An 18821-nucleotide genomic window follows, 5' to 3' on the forward strand; every position below is an offset into this window, starting at 1 on the left:
ACGTATATCAGGGGGTAACTTGTTCCAGAGTCTCGGAAGATAGTGGAAAAAATGAAAGGGTTAGCCCTAACCCTTCGTAGTTTTATTTTACTTTTTGAACAAACTTGCATATTTGTCCTGCTGTCATTGAGTCAGTTTCCATTTATTCGTGAACTAGTGGACATCATACAATATGCAGTCTATTTCCTACCAGAACGTTTTCAGAAAATTACAGTTTTTTTGTTTTGTGATCATTGTGTGATGATGCAGAACAGACATTTCCAATCGCTCTCTTCCTTCGGCTGTGTTGTTAACTTGGCAAAATAAACCTTGAACAAGTTCAAATGCAACTTCTTTAGAAAATGAAACAAAATAACTAGTAAGAAACCTCAAAGTCAAAGACTCATTAGTCTTTATGACTTGCTGACTGATGATATCTTTCTTGTTAAAGACTCTAAAATTGCAACGTTAAAATGTAAAATACACATGCCAATAGCTGTGATTTCCTGGGGAAACTGCAGCTGCGCAATATGGAAATACAATACGGTTATGGAAAAACTCAGTAGCAGCTTAATTTCTGGATAAATGAAGGTTTGGGAGACTTTGATGTCTTACACATACATATTTATTGATCTCGTTCGAGGAGATTAAGGTACACAGTACAGTTTAGCCACAGTGTGCTCTGCTGCAGTGTTGTCCTCAACTCTGAGGGGCTGTGTGTTTCCCTGATGCATATATCTCTAGCGCATGCTGTCAAGTTGGCGTAATACCAAGATATCGATGGTGCCACAACAGAAGATGGTCACCTAGAGCCTGGTCGACATCCACAACCTTCCACTTCGGGGATTGCTCTGTTGCCGATGGGAATTCCACCAGATTTCAGTCATTTAGGCCAGGTATCCGTTACCTCGGGCTTTGTTTGCATTTTAAACTCCGATGGATTTCTGAGGACTCTGGTTAACTCCTCCTCAGATCTCTGCGTTGAGTTTTCTGTTGCACGATTAAAAAAAACAACCTTTGATCGTACATGTTCCACCAAACAAGTTCCTTCCTTAGGCTGTTTTGCAGAGGCGCCTTTGCTCTATACGGCGCTTATCGCCGCCCATGATGAATGAACCAGAGCACATTTTTCTCTCATCTCAAAATGCTGTGTGGACTAGCCAGACCCTCCTTCAAAGCGCTGTGGAGGAAGGTCTCGGTAGGAACATTGGAATCGGAAACATCTCTAGTTTCCACGGACCTCCAAAAGGGGACAATCCTAAAACCAAACAGTCCCTTATCATGCAGCGGTCTACACTCCCTGAATCTTTCCGGAGACAAATCATGCATGAAAAGGTTAGATTTAGTAGACGCTGGCCAGATATCCACGCCACCTGACCTGGGACCCACGAAGGACCAGGAGGAGTCTGAGCTGTGCCTTTGGTCTCGTCTCACCACAACATGGTGTTTCTGGGACTTCCACCACATCAGAGTCTCGTTGTGCAGGCCGACAGCTTCACCTGCTGGTCAGATCCAGGAAGCAGAAGCAGCCGGCTCAGTCTGGGCATGTGATCACTAGTGGAGGGACTCACCAGAGGCCTCACGCTGCGATAACACCACGACACTGGTGACATGATACAATATTATTGCAATTTTTAACCATATTCTGCAATAATCTGCGATGCATTGCAATTATTACCCTTTTTTCTAATTTGTCCTTAATTTTCAAATGATGTCCACTTTGTCAACACCTGTTGTTCCTCTCACTTCAATGTTATTGCTGCATAATGGGATATAGACAAACTAACAACATATATTTAATAACAGATTGATACTAGTTATCTGTGTATCGATACTGTATTGCCACGGAAAATATTGCGATACCATAATGTATAGATTATTCCCCCCCGCCCCTAGTGATCACACTAGTGATAGTGAGATGATAACTGTGTTTTGTGGCTCCTCGTCTCCTCTCTCTCCTCCTGCCCGTGACCTTGAAACTGGTCTCCGTGTGCCATCTTAAAGGACGTCTCGTTTCTTGAAATGCACCTGACGGAGAGAGGAGGCCCATCGGTGTAGCTGTGAGCGAGGATGCACAGGTGTGTCCTTTTGCTGACATTTTTTCGGCAACTGTGGCGCATAAAAGAGGCGTGAGACACAGCTGGAGTATATAAACCACGGCAGCTGTGCCAAACGTCGCATTTAATTGACGGCGATTTGAAATGGCGCCTCCGGAGCACGGTGTCTCATTTAGGTGAATGACTCTCGCCTGGCTTCGTTTGAGAGGTGTCCACCATCTGGGGAAGCTTGGAGACACGAATGCAGGGAGGAAGGGTGTGTTTGATAGGGCATGGGGGTGTGTGTGTGTTGTGAAACAATCCGATGAGGTTTGAATCCTGTCATCAGGCTTGACCCCTGTGAGTAGATTGTGAAAGCGGTGGTGCTGCAATTTAGGATCCAAAGTAGGGCTGCACAGCTTATCGTTTTATCATCAGCACTCATTTGGCCCTCTCGCAGTTAATTCAATTCAATTCAATTCAATTTTATTTATAGTATCAATTCATAACAAGAGTTATCTCAAGACCCTTTACAGATAGACCACACTCCAAATTACAAGGACCCACAGTTCTGTAGTTTCCTCCAGAGCAAGCACAGTGCGACAGTGGCGAGGAAAAACTTCCTTTTAGGCAGAAACCTCGGTCAGACCCAGGCTCTTGGTAGGCGGTGTCTGACGGCCGTTGGGGTTAGAATGAGAGTGGCAATAACAAAAGTAAAAAAATTAGTATTTGTAGCGTCTTTGTAGTAGTTCATACATAGCAGGACGCTGTGCGGCATTACAAGGCCAGCAGGCGTAGCAGACGTAGCAGGACGTAGCAGGACGTAGCGGACGTACAGGACGTAGCAGGACGTAGCAGGACGCAGCAGGACGTAGCGGCACTGCAGTGTAGCAGTTGAACATGGCACCGCAGAACGTGTAGCGGGACCATGGCGATAGCTGCTACCCTGATTTCGGAGCCTCTCTGATCCGAGGGAACATGCTGGTGAAAAAAGAACATAAGGACTCCGGGGAGTCCTTATGTTCAGTTAAGCTCAATAATGAGCAGCGATGAACGAATTTATTAATGTATACCTGTGATTGTGAGGGATGAAAAGGATGAATGAAATTGTTTTTGTTTTGAAGTATGGCTTTCATCTTATTTAGTACAGAAAATTGTAAATCTGCAATTTTCCTCAATGTCCAAAACAAATTTCTCCTTAGGGAGACCAATAGAAGTATTTTGACTTTGACTTTGAATATGAACTGGCGCAATACACATTGATACAATACACGCTTAAGACACATTTTTAAATGTAACTGTCATTCTTTTTGTTATGCTGCCTTTTATATTCAATTCAATGTTCAAGTTGTTCAATAGAAGACTGTTGGAAAATATTTCCTTTTGTTTTAAATTCAACAATCAATTGTTTTTCAGCAGAATACTAAAAGCAGCAGAAATGCAGAACGGAGTGCACTTTGATATCTGATTGTTTATTACAAACACGATATTAAACTACGTTATTGCATTTTCTACTCCTGTCTTACAAGTTTATTATAGATGAAAAGATTTTACAGTTTTAACTTTTCATCAGACAGGTAAAATGTGGAATGAGCTCACTGCTGCTTTCATCCAGCGGGGCTTTCAGCCTCAGATAAATGTTACTTGATCGTTGTCAGTCCCTCAATAAGAGATTTTAGATGATTTAATTACAGATTTCAGATTGTTACTGATTCAGTGTTCGGCTCTAACTCCACTCACAATCTGAACTGAAAGTACTCTCACTGTAAAAGACTCAAAGGTATAAATCCTATTGAAGCAGTGTGTATGTTGTGTAGTTCTGACTCTCTGCCAGAAGATGGCAGCAAAGCCTAATACACAAATCCACAAGGGGTGTGTGTGTGTGTGTGTGTGTGTGTGTGTGTGTGTGTGTGTGTGTGTGTTGTGGTAATATTTCGTTGTGTTTGGAGTATTTGGATGCCGTAGAGAAGAGCAGGATCAAAGATCATGTTAGGTTCAATACACTACTCACAGATTCTGAAGTTACATCTACTGCCAGTCACTGATTGAAAACGCCAACTTTATGAATATGCTAAGTTTCATTAATGGACACTGCTTGTAGGTCCACGTGTTAAACAGTGAGTTAAGGTGAGCTCGGGAATCCCCCCCCCCTTCAGCTGATGAATCCTAAAATCTATCTTTCTATCTTTGGGGGTGGCAGTAGCTCAGTCCAGAGGGAGTTGGGTTGGGAACCGGAGGGTTCAAGTCCCTGTATGGACCAAAAAGAAGGGAGTGTGGATTGGTGGCTGGAGAGATGCCACTTCACCTCCTGGGCACAGCCAGGTGCTGTTGAGCAAGGCACCGTACCCCCCCGTACCCCGGTGCTGGTTCGGCTGGCAGTCCACTCACTCTGACATCTCTCCATTAGTGCATGTACAGATCCTGAGCATGTGTAGTTCAGGACTGTGCGTGACTACTAACAAGTGTGGACACAGAGTGTAAATTGTAATTTCCCCATTGGGGATTAATAAACAGATTAAAATTTAAAAAATTAAATTAAAATTAAAAAACTGCCCATTCATCGTTCTGCACAGCCACAGCTGATCCAAATGTTTGGTTTTCAGCCGGTTCCTGTTCTGCAGAAACATGGTTAGAGCACGTCGGGACAGACATTTATACAGGACATTGATATGGAAAGACAAATTTAGACAACTAAAACAACAACATAGTTACATAAGGAGAAGACATTTATACAAGATATCAGCTCGGCGTGGACAACACGCGAGAATTAATGCAAATTAATGCTTAAGTAATTAAGAATTAATGCGTGCAAGTGTAGCTGTTAAGGAGCTGTTTGGCCTTTTTAAAACATGTGATGGATGATGGTGTCCTGATGTGATGTGGGATGTCTTTCCAAATCTTGGTGTATGGATAGAAAAAAGGTTTCTGACCCAAGTTGTTCTTGTATGGAGGAAGTGGAATAGGTGCCTGTGGGACCGACCTAGTGGGGCGTCCTGGTAGCTAGACTCTGTCCAATCTGAGTTTTCTGTTTAATTTTTTCATTTACAAAACTGTTAATTAGCATTTTTTTCAAGCAACAATTTTCAGTGCAATTGTGATTTATGTAAAGAAAAAAAAAAATGTAAATACAAAAAAATAATAGTAATAATTGAAATGAAATAAAAAGGGACAATGAAGCATGTATAAAAGTAAGACAAACTAAGTATGTGCATGGCTACATATATACACATACATACTGTACATCCACACACACACAGACCTAAATACAAGCATATAGTCACTGCACTTGTGCAAAAATATTATTGTATAAAACAGATGCATACAACGAACTTTTAAATGTACACGTTCCACCAAAACAAGTTCCTTCCCGAGGCTATTTCGCAGAGGCACCGTTGTTTCTGTCGGGCGCAAAGATGATTCTGATTGGTTTAAAGAAATGCCAATAAACCTGAGCAGGTTTTACTCCCATCTCGGAAGGCTGTGTGGACTAGCCACACCCTCCTCCGCAGCGCTGTGGAGGACGGTCTTGCAATGCGAGACTACAATCGAGTAAATGTGACTGCAGAGGAGGATATCTGGGAGTCTGAGGGTCTCTGCTGGATGTTTCCTCCTCAGTTTTCCCTTCTTGACATCCCTTTTCGTCCTAACAACCTCCTGCAGGAGCCCACAGCCTCTGTTTCTATAACAAACACCGCGGGGGTCAGACAGCTCTGATAACACCAGAATGAAGCATACAGATGTGGTGCAGCTTTCAAAACCCTCCACAAGGGGTCAGTGTTAGTCTCCCTGAGAGTCCCCCGTCTCTTACTGTTATCTTTCTGTCATTTCTGATTTATAAAAGACACAATGTGTGATCCACCTGCTGAAAGGTGTCATCCTGTGTTTTATTTTTCCCCCATTTAGGTTATGTGAAGCTGTTTTCACTGTTAGTCTTTGATCCAAAGACTAACACTGGCAACAGCATGCTGCATTTCTGAATTTTAAAACAAAAACAAAAAAAACTCTTCACACATTTCAAGATTACCAGAAAGACTCATCCAGGCCGACTGACACTGGATATGCATGCTGCTCAAAGAGAGCAAGCAGGAACTAGTCTTATTGTAGTATTTGCCTTTGTTTTCGTGGGATCAGACCTGAGCATGTTCTGGAAGTTGTAAAAGCTTTAAAAGGCTGGCAGATGCAGGAGACAGTTTTACTTTCAGAGGGGAAAAAGGGACATCAGAGGCGCATTTTAATTCACAGACCGTCATTGAACACAGTTAATATTGTGTTGCATTTTGAAAGCGTTGCGACAGTGAAGATATGTTGTGGTCCGTCTCCCGCTGCGGTGAGGTTCTTCACATGGGGGGTCACTGAGGGGAACTGGGTCCGTTTCCATCGTGACATTTCAAATTGAGTGCACATGACACATTTCTGTTTTTCGGTTGCGACCAGTAAAATCCCGGATATAATATTCCTCCTTCATCCTGTTTGGAGTCGTGTTTTGGAGCTCAGGGGAAGTCGGATACGTTGGACTGGGAGGGAACACTGGATCTGACTGTGATCCCAGTGCAGCCCGCGGTCCATGGTTTAGGATTTCCATGACTTTGTGATATTTTATGAAATCCAGAAGCATAACACAACAGGCTCTTTATAACAGAATGGTTGGTAACTACGGAGGTTTGCTTTCAGGAGGGGGGGGGGCAGGGACCCGGTGAATTGGGAGACTGAAAATATAACTGAAAACTTACCTTTTCTCTTTTTTTTTTAAAGGAAATGCATTTCTGTAAAAGTAAATAACTCCTTATAAGGGAGTTGTTTGTCCCCGTCTCCCTCCACCAGTGGAAATGACTCCAGTGAAACCAGTAGAAAATGATCTGCCAATTAAAGACTAATTTGGTGCCGAAACTAAATATGTTGGCCTTTTTGTTCTGCTGGTCAAACAAAAAATAAAGTAATGTATAACTAGTCGTTTGCATCATTATTAATGTGCAAAAATATATATGTTCTCTTATTTAAACATATGGAAAAATGAGCCAATCTGATGAGATTTTATAATTTACAGAAAACTGAAAAAGATTACCTTGACTTTATATTAAGTATAATTCTGCCAGTTTCACTAAGACTTTTTTAAAAAGTAAAAAATAAAACGCCTAAAGTGGGTGATGTTATGTTGTAATTTTTGCAGGAGAAAGAACTACTTTCCACTCACATGGTGGAAATCAATTCAAAACTATGAAAAAAATATTGTATGAAACAATGGGAATTTCTGCCACTATGAATAATCTCCGGTCCTCCAGATCATTTACTCTCATATCTTGAATGTTTTTTTATATTATTCTACCACGTTGTGAGCCTGTAAGACACAAATCTTTGACTCGGGGGCAGTGATCTGTCTTCAGGTTTATTTTTAGTCATTTTAGATGGTTTTTATTAATAAAATAAGTCCAATGTCAATCACTCTGTTCAAAAAAAAGAAAGAGCTTAAAGTGTGAATCTCCAGCTAAATGACCAGTTAAAGATGGATGGTTTTTTGCAGTGAGGACCGTTAAATGCCTGCAGTGAACTCTGTGGAGTCTGCGGTCCGTCCCCGTGGCGGTGTGCGGGCTGAATGGATGTCTGAAACCCTGCAGGAGGACGGACGGACGGACGGACGGACGGACAAAATCCTTTTTCACAAGTGGGCCGCCGAGCGGTGCCACGTGTTGACCCGGAGCCGCGCAGACTGGCCCAGATTCTCGTGGCCAGACGCTGCGCAGCCTGGACTGGAGGCCTTTTCTTTGAGGGCGCGCGGCAGGGCTGAAGAAAGAGGTCTCACCATCGATTGATTTTCCTCACTTGCACTTGCCTGTGTCCCACGCTTCAGGAGGCCCGGGGAGCAGCCATTGATCGCGAGGCCACGCTGGTCATTCTTCCCTCTTCCTCGAGACGTCTCCGGCGAGCGGCTGTCCGTGTCCCCGCCTCGCTCGGCTCCGGACTCATTACTTGTCTCCTTTTTAACTTTCACACTGGGGGAGGAAGTGAATGTGTTAATAACGTCCACAGCTGCGGGAGGGGGGGGCATAATGCGGTGCAATACGCCGTGATAGAAAAATAATGAGGACGCGCATCAATGAGCTTTCAAATCGATCCTGATAGAATGTGATCCTGGTTGTTGTTGTTTTGCGTTAATATAATATCATAAACTTCATATGTCGGGAGTGTCACCTGCTGCCTGAACAGACTGCTGGGGATCTTCAAAGTCTCCATTTCAACACAACTGGATCTGCTGGGAGGTGTCCAGAGGAAAAGAAATGTAGATAAATGCTTCCTGCAATTTTTAAATTTGTGTGCTCGATTATATTCTTTGTTCTGTTTTTATTTTATTTTTTTTATTTTTTTATTTGTAGCTACCTTCAAGTTGAATGCCTCATTCCCTTGGATTATTAAAAGTGTCGCCTGCATAGCCTCACAAGGGACCACAGTTATTTTCCTTATTGATGAATCTGTTGATCCGTCCTCCCTTTGTTTCCTTGTCGTTCTTCCAGTTGTTTGGGTCTGTCTTGTAAAAGGCTCATTGCACGAATAAGGCCTCAAAAAATATAAAATGCAACTTTCCTCAAAAACCAAGAAGAACAATCCCAGGCACACTGTAGGGATGGTGCAAAATCAACCTGCCTTTATTTTAAATGTTGATATTTATTACAAACGACCCGATGTGTTGCAGCTATAGATATAAACAATAGATGACCTGTAATTCTGACTTGCTATTCCAGGATGAAAGCATTAGGCGGCCATCTTACCCGGGACAAGTTTTAGAATTACTTCAATTAGGAAACTGCTCCTGTTGTCTTTATAATCTCTGTATTTTGCTATCAATATATCAATTCTGTTTATTCATTCAAAAGAATGAGCGTAAGACAATGCCTCCCTGGAATGAATAAAAAAAAATTATTTAGATTTTCCAAGAAAACCAAAATCACAAAGATAATTACATAATTGTGCATTTATATTGTAGATCATTTTTATTTCTTTAATTGTGCCTGAATTTAATATGCAATAACAGTTTTTTGTATATTTTGAATGGCTAATATACCACATTAAGCAATGTTTTTAATGTCTTCAGCGGGGCTGACGATGACCCTGATGAAGACCTTTTGTTTTTTTAAGAAAATTTGTATTTTTTTCTTTTCTTCTTGAAGCAAAGCGTAGCGGACACAGGGTATGTGGGGGACGGGTCTGAGTTGATTTGAACGCACCATATGTAGGGATGTGTGTATGTTACTCACGTCATGCCCTCCCCAAACACACACAACCCCACTCATATAAATGCACTGCACCCCCTTCAACAAAATACGTCCAGTGTCCTTGTTAGAAATGGATTTAAATGGGGAAAAAATGTCTTATTTATTTGCATATTGAGGAACTTCGTACCGATATGTGGTTCATTGCCCTGCTCTGCCTCCGTGTGGCCAGTTCAAATGTTAGCAGGTCTCCCATTGGCCGAGATGCGCCAGTAAAACTGTATGAAACGGTTTATGGAAATGTCAGTGTTTCCATCAGAAATGAAATCTAGGCTACCCTGAATCCCCGGTTTGGAGAGACAAATGGAAGAGGATCTTTCAATAAAAATCCTCCTCCTGAACAGTCTGTCCCGCTCACTTCTGAAATTCCAGCTACGCCCCCTGACCTGACGTATCTAAAGGACGCCTGCATGTGTGAGCCAGCAGCGCATCCACATCATTGTTTGATCTAATTTAGCAGATCATGGTAAAACATGTCCATCACAGTTTCCCAGAGTTCAATGGTCTTGTTTTATTCCTACCAAAGGTTTTAACACCTGAAGACATTCACTAAGCAGTGGTTTAAAAACTGAGGAAAGCAGCAAATCTTCACAATTGGAGAGACTTGCAACACGTGAATATCTGGTTTATTAATAAACTGTAAAAAATGTTGTTTGTGTTTCAGGTACCTGTACGCCCTGGGACAGAGAGTCTGGAAACGCTGGAAAAAAAGATATTTTGTTCTTGTTCAGGTAAGAAACCGATGAGAGATAAAAGTACAGCTGACATCAGATGCACGGCGTCTGGCTGACGTTGGTAAACTAAATAATATTAAATATCAAGCAGGGGTTTTACCAGCTCCAGCATCAGTGCACATATGAACAGCCTTATTAAACACAAGTTTGTGTGTATTTAGGAGGCATTAGATCAAACCTTCAGCCTTCAGAAAAAAACCTCCTCAAACTGCTCCTATTTTGTTTCCTTTTTGGATTTTGCAGTTTTAAAAAGAGAGGCGATAGAGGTAAAATATGAAAATGTTTTTCCCCCCACGTTATTAAAGACAATCCTCTCATTTCAGTCTCTCTCCTTGAAAAGGAGCAAAAGAGTCCTGCTGAAGCAACGTTAATTGAATTTAGTTCTCTTAAATTCCCATTTACGCTGATTCACTTCAGCCGGTTTTCCCTTTCTGAGCCCGGAGGGATCACTCAGGATCGTTGAGTCTGAGGGCAGACGTTTACTTTCAAGTTCAGTCTTTTCATTGTGAAGTAGTTGTAGTACTAGTCTGTGTTTCCCCCTCTGCTTCAGATCAAAAGCTAGAATCCCCAGGCTGAGTATCTTCCATATTTAGTAATTCTGCCTGATTATGTGTTTGACAACAATCCTCAAAGACTCTTCTATCCTGATGGTGTGAAAAATGTTTTATTCACTCTATCAAACCAAGATGGCTGCAGGAAATAAAACATCTGCTCACGTGTGCAGTGTAAGGGACACGTGAGAACATTATTATATGTAGAAAAACAGATAATAAGGTCAATATTTGCAGGTATTGGACGTCCCTGTCTATTGTCTTTTTTTGCGATCAAATGTTTTTATTTGAATAAAAGCGGGAAGGATGGATACATACTGTGATAGAAACACAACAGTGGACATACACAAATAAACAAGTAGACAAAAGACATTATTCCTGTCCATTGTCCACTTGCTCAAAGACAAGTCAATAAAGACATTTCCCAGTTTTTTTGTAGAAGAACTCGACTGGCACAGAGCTCTGACCTCAACCCTATCCAATATTGGGTAGCGGGTGCTAAGTGGCGCTGTGTGTGTGTGTGTGGGGTGGGTGGGGTGTGTGGTGTGTGTGTGCGTGGGGTTGCGTGTATTTATTTGTAGGTATTAAATGACTATGTTAAGTGATATGTTCAATTTCTTTGCTACTCTGTGACCATAAATTATATCTTGAGTTGTAAACAAGACGTGTGTGTGTGTGTGTGTGTGTTGTGTGTGTGTGTGTGGTGTTGTGTGTGTGTGTGTGTGTGTGTGTGTTTGTGTGTGTGTGGTGTGTGTGGTGTGTGTGTGTGTGTGTGTGTGTGTGTGTGTGTGTGTGTGTGTGTGTGTGTGTGTGTGTGTGTGTAGGGGAGTCAGTACACATTGCCATGTGCAGCTACGAGAGAAGAAGGCCGAGCCCCAGGAGCTGATGCAGCTGGAGGGCTACACGGTGGACTACTGTGACCCTCAACCAGGTACTTGAACACACCGGCGCCGTCTCACTGACTTCATCAAACCTCACAAGCTTTACACTGGAACACACACACATCCGAGCTCACACACTGCTGGAGGAGAGAAAGCATCCAGGTTCAAAATGCTCACGTTTCTTTTGCTGTCAAAATCCACAACTCCCTCAGGTCTGAGGCTTTAGTTGGACTTAATAATAAATGGATCTATAAATCATTGCAATATTGATGTAATTGAGAGCTGAAGTCCTGATCTCACGTCCGGGTTAGCCTCCGGTCCCCTACCTTCTATACGTCAATGCTGTCTCGTTGTTCTTTCTGACATAATGAAGTTTAGGTTTAGTTTCCATATTCAAAGAAAGATTTGACGCCCCCTACAGCCCTGGTTATTAGAAATGAAAACCCAAGTCAAACCACAGTTAATGGGTGAGCACCGAAACAACTACAGCTCAATGGCTTACATTACTGTGACTTGGTTTTATCCTGGAGGCCTCCCTAGGGAGGTGGTCCAGGCCCGTCCAGATGGGAGGAGGCCTCGGGGAAGACCCAGGACTAGGTGGAGGGATTATATCTCCAACCTGGCCTGGGAACGCCTGGGCACCCCCCAGTCGGAGCTGGTTGATGTGGCTCGGGAAAGGGAAGTTTGGGGTCCCCTACTGGAGATGGAGATGGATGGATGGATGGTTTTATCCATAAAAATCACAAACGCTAATGTTCTAATGTCAATTTATATATATATATATATATATATATATATATATATATATATATATATATATTATTCTTCTGCTTTGGGAAAGTGCAAGATACTTGCTTTGATAAAACTTAGGGTTTAGTTGATGTTGTGAGAAAGGTCTTATGTTGTAATCATATTGGTCTTGAAAAGTCAATAATTTGACTTGGTGAAACCTGCAGAACCTCCAAAGCCTTTTAGCTATTTTCCTTCTCCTCCTCCTCTTCCTCAGGCCTGCAGGGCGGCCGGGTGTTCTTCAACGCGGTGAAGGAGGGCGATCTGGTGATGTTTGCCTGTGACGACGAGCAGGACCGGATGCTGTGGGTCCAGGCCATGTACCGAGCCACCGGGCAGTCCTACAAACCGGTCCCACCGCTGCAGAACAAAACCACAAACTGCAAAGGAGGACTTCAGAAACCGGCGTCCCCCATCAGTAGGTTCTGATTCTCACAGTTTATCATCTCAAAATGAAACCAGCAAAAACTGCCGAATAGACAAAGGATGTAGTGAAGTAAGTTTTCAAGGCTCAGACTGTCTGTGCAAGTAAAAAGTACTGAAACACCCTGAAAATAAAACGTTGCTCTAAATTTTAATTAGTGGAAAGTGCAGAGTCACACACACACAACTTTATTAGCAACTACAGCTGGTCCTACTGGTAATCCAGTGGGCAATAGTGCAGAATCCACTGCCCACACAACATCTTTAATAATGTTTAAGTGAAAAATGCACACGCACACAAACCAAAACGATGGAGGCAAAATGAAACAGAAATCTATGGCAAGGAAAAATGCCCTGTGGAGCTGCATTTGCAAAACACAAGAGTGAGCTCATAGCATGTGTTTTTATTCATATACACGTCACATCAAAAAGAAAGAAATGTGTGTCAAAGGCAGTTTGGAGAAGCAGACAGGAGTACCGACACGGAAGCAAAGCCATGTACTGCTGTGGACGGGGGGGGGCAGCAGCTACACGTTTTTGAGACACCTAAAGAAATCAATATCAGTTTAAGGGTACTCTATATTTAGAGGATTTTCAGCGCTTTGCTGCTAGACGGCCCTTTACGACGGGGAACTGAAGCAGTTAGCTGTGCTCTCTTCAAAGCCTCCAGACTCCATTGACAAAAACACAGAACACATGGGTTGCTGGTCTGTTTAGGTTATTGTGTGACTTTGGTGTTTTAAAGGCTTGGTTTAGATTCAACAAAGTCACACAATAATATCTATCTTTATCTTTATTCTTCTTCTATTCCCTCCTTTCTTCTAATCTTCATTGTTTTCTTCCCTGTAATGGTTATTACTACCTCCAGCCAGGAGGTTACATGTCTGCTTTCGGTTTGTTTGCGGAGGAGGCAGTGGCCAGATATGAATGAAACCTGGTGGACGGGTGCTGTAAGGCCAGGGACCGAACCCCTCTGAATCGCAGGGCTGGTGCATGAGTTCTTAATCACATTTGGTAACATGCGAGTGAGATAAGCTTTTGTGTTGCGCTCACATGATGACGGAACAATCGGACAAATGAGTTTGATCATACAATGGCTCACCTTATCCGTTTCCGTTGCTCTTCCTCTTCTCGCAAATACTGGAAACATCTATCTGTAGTGTAAACACATGGTCTTTGTAGCGTCCACGTTCTTTCCACATCACGTCAGTCCGCCGTTGGCCTTGGCGAAGGTTTGCGCTCTCCGAGTGCCATTCTAGTTTCCTTCTTCTTCCATTCTTCCTCTCTTTCTTCATTACTCTCTGTCACACTAACCTCCCTTCTCCCCTCATTAACCCATCTAAAGTTTTCTTTAAATGGACACCTCTCGTAAAGATATCGCTCCACAATGGTGGTTAAAAAAACTTGACAGGTTTCCTTTTTTTTCTCCTGTTTTTATGTATTTCCTTAAGACTTCCCCTGTCATTCATTTGCTTTCTTTCTTCCAAATATCATGTTCTTTCTTTACCTACTCGTCCTCCCCTTCACCCACAAATCATTTCATTCATTATCTGTGTGGGGAGGATGGCGACATAAAGGGCTTCCTACTGAGAGCTGATTACGGCAGTATTTGTGTAATTTGGAGCGGGCGCGGCCCGTTGTCGCCGCCGCTCGTTAGCGGTTAATGGAATCGATTTATGCGTTAATGGCAAAAGGTGGTGACACGCTGTCTGCAGGAGGAAATGGAAGGTGTCCCTGAAATAGCTCTTAAGCGGGTGCTAAGTGGCGCTGTGTGTGTGTGTGTGTGTGTGTGTGTGTGTGTGTGTGTGGTGTGTTTGTTGTGTTGTGTGTGTAATGTTCATGATGGAAATTCATTCTCTCTTTAATAACAATCTTGTTTCTGAATCTAAATCTTTGTCTGTGCTCGCCTTGCAGGCATTTTTTTATCAACATGAAATGTGGAGGTTATATAACACAAATAATTGCATGTGTGCATACTGACAAGGACACACACACACACACTAATAAAATCACAATTCTCCCGTCTTGACTTTCATATTAATGGCTGCGGTTATTCGTCTCTCTTTAACGGTTTACATCAGTGACACGGTGAGAGAACATCATCTCCCCTTGGTTTGTCTCCAGTTCGAGACTGTTTTCCTGGTTTGTGTCGTCAGAATCATCTCGGAGCACAAAGCACCAACTGGCATCAGATTGGATTGACCAGTGTGAGCGAGTGAACACTGTCGTGTAAGAGACTCACACACAGGCTGCTGACTCCTACTGTGGTCACTGTGCTGAATAGATGCTGCTCTGTAGATCCTCAGCTTGCATACGGGTGTAGTCACTCAGGCTTTAACATCTTTATTCAGGTAAGGTAGGCAGATACAGATTGCATTATTATGACAGGCGAAAATGGGGGTTTGTTTAGTCTACTCGCTAAAACTGTAAAATGAAGAGCAAAAATGCCAGTGTAGGATAAAATAAAACCTGCATATTAAGTCCATCGTGACTATACAGAGTCTGGAGAAGCTTAGAAATGTAGTTACGTTTTTCTTGACAGTCAGATAAAAGGACAGCTGATGTCAAACATTGTTCTCACACTGAAGCAGGCTTTTCATTACAAATAATTGGGGCGCTATACTGTAAAAATAATTCATTTAGTACCATAACTTATCATTGCATTTTTTAAAGAGCTCATATTATGCTCATTTTCAGGTTCATAATTGTATTTAGAGGTTATATCAGAATAGGGTTGCATGGTTTAATTTTGAAAAACACCAAATTTTTGTTGTACTGCACATTGCTGCAGCTCCTCTTTTCACCCTGTGTTGTGTGTGTGTGTGTGTACTATATATATATATATATATATATATATATATATATACAATCACAAATATTTTTTTTTTTTTTAATGAAACCATGTAAACCTATTCTGGTACAACCTCAAAATACAATTATGAACCTGAAAATGAGCAGAATCGGGGTGCTTTAATGTCGCAGAAAGTTGTTTTGGCACTATTTTAAAAGTATAGGATTTAAAAGTGTATCCTGTCAGTAGCATCAAGAAAATCAACAACAGCGATAGCCACCTCTGACCTTAAAGGGTGAAGCTGTAATGTTTCTGTGTGTGTGTGTGTGTGTGTGTGTGTGTGTGTGTGTGTGTGTGTGTGTGTGTGTGTGTGTGTGTGTGTTTGTGTGTGTGTGTTGTGTGTGTGTGTGTGTGTGTGTGTGTGTGTGTGTGTGTGTGTGTGTGTGTGTGTGTGTGTGTGACTCCAAAGGAAATGTCATGTTTATCCTCTGTACGGTGGCCATTTTGTTTTTTTTGAGTATGTGCAGTGGTATTGGCACGTTGGATGCTGCAATGATGACAAACAGCCTTGGCAGCTGCTGTGATCGTGACAAAAGAACAACAGACCGCAATTAGATTTTCAGGGTTAGAAGAAATTACTTGAGGACTAAAAGTAAGCTCATTGGAGACAGAGATGAAAAGCAACAACCTGAAGAAGTAGATCATTGAGGGGAGACTGGAGACATCGGCAAAAAGGAAAGAAAAGCAAGTGAAGGTTCCTTAAAACAAAACCAGGCGTTCACCTTGATGCAGTTTCAGGAGTTTTGCTGCTTGGTGTGCAGATCTCAGCCGCTGGCCTTCATGCCGTTTTTAGCTCTTGCAGTGAGAACTCTAATGAAAAGGACAAACGGATGACTGCAAGGTTGCTTAAAAAGCTCTGAAGACATCGCTTCCTGTCCCCTTCTCGCCTGTTCACTGCAGCTCAGCCGTTCACATAAACAAAATTGAAATGGACTAGCGTTCAGACGAACCACAAACAAAGTCCAAACAAGTGCAAATCATTTAAGGCTGAGGATGTTGGGCTCCGGCCTTTTGACCCTAAAATCAACTTCCATCACTCAGACTGTGGGACGTCTGTCCTCGGTATGAATGGACGGGCCTGTTGAGGGTCAAGACTTGCTCCTGAAGTTGTTTTTCGGAGATGTTTACACCTGTCAGCTGTGTTTCTGGAGAAGCAGGTGGTCGGTTTGACAACGGGGACGATCCTGAGGAGAGACGTCCAAACTGTCCGTTAGTCTTAACCTCCCGAGTGTACAGCTGCTGGCGCGTTCGTATGCTTCTCTTAAACTTTTGAGTTTGAGTCGAGTTGGTTTTCCGCTCCGTGCTACGAGAAGCTCGCGCTCAGCCAGACGGAGCCTGATGGCCTTGTCTGTCCACATCTTCATCACCGCTCGCCCTGACATCCTCCTTGCCGCCGCCGCCACCACGCTCCGACAGGCAGATCAAGTCACATCTCTCAGCCCGGTGCACCTGAAACTGAACCGCTCTCCTTCCTCCTCCTGCTCTTCGTCTGCGTCAATAACCTGCCATCAGCGGCCGCCGCCACCTCTCACAGCAGGATGTCACATAGATGTGACTGTTGCCGTGATGATGCCAATGGAGCCCCGACAAGATGGATATGGAGAGATTGAGTGTAGAAATCTACACACACACACACACACACACACACACACACACACACACACACACACACACACACACACACACACACACACTGCTCAACAGTCACTCAAACATCCTTACTCATGTTGTAAATATGACACCAAGATATAGACGTTTACACACCACACGTACAGTAGTTGAAAGTCACATTTTATATTTTAGCACCGCACGGATTTAGCATCACACTTCTACATCATGACAGACACTTTAAATAAAAAGGTTCAACAATCGATGCAGCAGATAGAGAGATAGCTTCTTTTTTTTCTTCAACATATTCTTCATTCTTGTCAAAACATGGCGCCTACATCAACCACAATGCAACTGGACTAAAGACGGTTTGGTCTGCCTACAGCGGGGATGAGGAGCGAGTTTCTGTACAGAGGTCTGGCAAGCTCACGACTATCAGGTCTAAAAATCAGGTCTTACTATCAGGTCTTACTATCAGGTCTTACTATCAGGTCTTACTATCAGGTCTTACTATCAGGTCTTACTGTCAGGTCTTACTATCAGGTCTTACTATCAGGTCTTACTATCAGGTCTTACTGTCAGGTCTTACTGTCAGGTCTTACTATCAGGTCTTACTATCAGGTCTTACTATTAGGTCTTACTATGTCTACAAGCCCAGTCACTGACTCAAGTGACATCACTTGAGGACATTTATTCGATTTTGCACATCTCCCTGTGCAGCAACAGGCTTTATACAACTTTTACCTGTAAACACTGATGTTTTAAAATGATGTTCTCCTTCCAGCCGTGGACAAACGTGTGATTGTTTGGCCGATAGCGATCATTTGATATCAGATCATCACACCAAACTATTGTTCTGTAATTCAGATAACGCCATCGTCGTTAAGATAATTTTAACCTTTTGTGACCTAATCGTGCACTTACTACTCCATTTTCCAATGAAGACCATGAAATGTGCATAGACAGTTAAAGAAATGGACCAACAGATCCCGTTGTTCTGGACAGAGACCAGTCAAGTCTGTTAGAAGCTCTTTCCCGGTGATGGCTGAGCTTTACTGCGCAGCCTCCAACTGAGCTGGAAGACGTAGATGTGACGTGAGCAACCTGTCTGGAAGCTGTAAGTCTTCTGGTAGCTGTGCAAGAGAAATCTCAATCATTCCCAATCAGCAGAGACGGAGAGGTAGGTATATGTTAGGAGATAACATAGGCACAGGCTAATTACTGCTAACTAACAAGCTAGTTAACATTAACATAGGCACAGGCTAATTACTGCTGACTAACATGCTAGTTAACATTAACATAGGCACATGCTAATTACTGCTAACTAACACGCTAGTTAACATTAACATAGGCACAGGCTAATTACTGCTAACTGACATGCTAGTTAACATTAGCATAGGCACATGCTAATTACTGCTAACTAACACGCTAGTTAACATTAGTAATCAAACCTAAAGAGCTGATGAAGTCCAAACTGTCTGCGAGCTTCTCCTGACAATACGGTGATTTGTCGACTATGCGACAGTAAGTCTCGTGGTTATGACACAATCGTTAGCCTATTTTTACTGAAACGTCTGCTACGGAGCCACAACGTGAGATACAAGATAATGGAGCCTTTTATAAATTATGTGTAGTACATAATGGACAAATAGTCTTTAAAGGCTTCAGATGTAAAGTTATTTGCTGTCAAAGTGACGTAAAAATGAA

The 18821-nt window shown here is 42.6% G+C and overlaps 1 protein-coding gene across 1 annotated transcript in view; it reads left to right on the plus strand.

Annotated features, from left to right (window-relative positions):
* The window catches only part of cadps2 (Ca++-dependent secretion activator 2), a 294438-nt gene that overhangs the window by 117946 nt on the left and 157671 nt on the right, over positions 1-18821 (plus strand). The window contains 4 exon segments of the mRNA XM_032522241.1: positions 9942-10008; positions 10698-10747; positions 11387-11493; positions 12450-12650. Of these exon segments, the coding sequence (XP_032378132.1) occupies positions 9942-10008; positions 10698-10747; positions 11387-11493; positions 12450-12650 (425 nt within the window).

The sequence above is a fragment of the Etheostoma spectabile genome, chromosome 8 (genome assembly GCF_008692095.1).
Source record: "Etheostoma spectabile isolate EspeVRDwgs_2016 chromosome 8, UIUC_Espe_1.0, whole genome shotgun sequence".
NCBI lineage: Eukaryota > Metazoa > Chordata > Actinopteri > Perciformes > Percidae > Etheostoma > Etheostoma spectabile.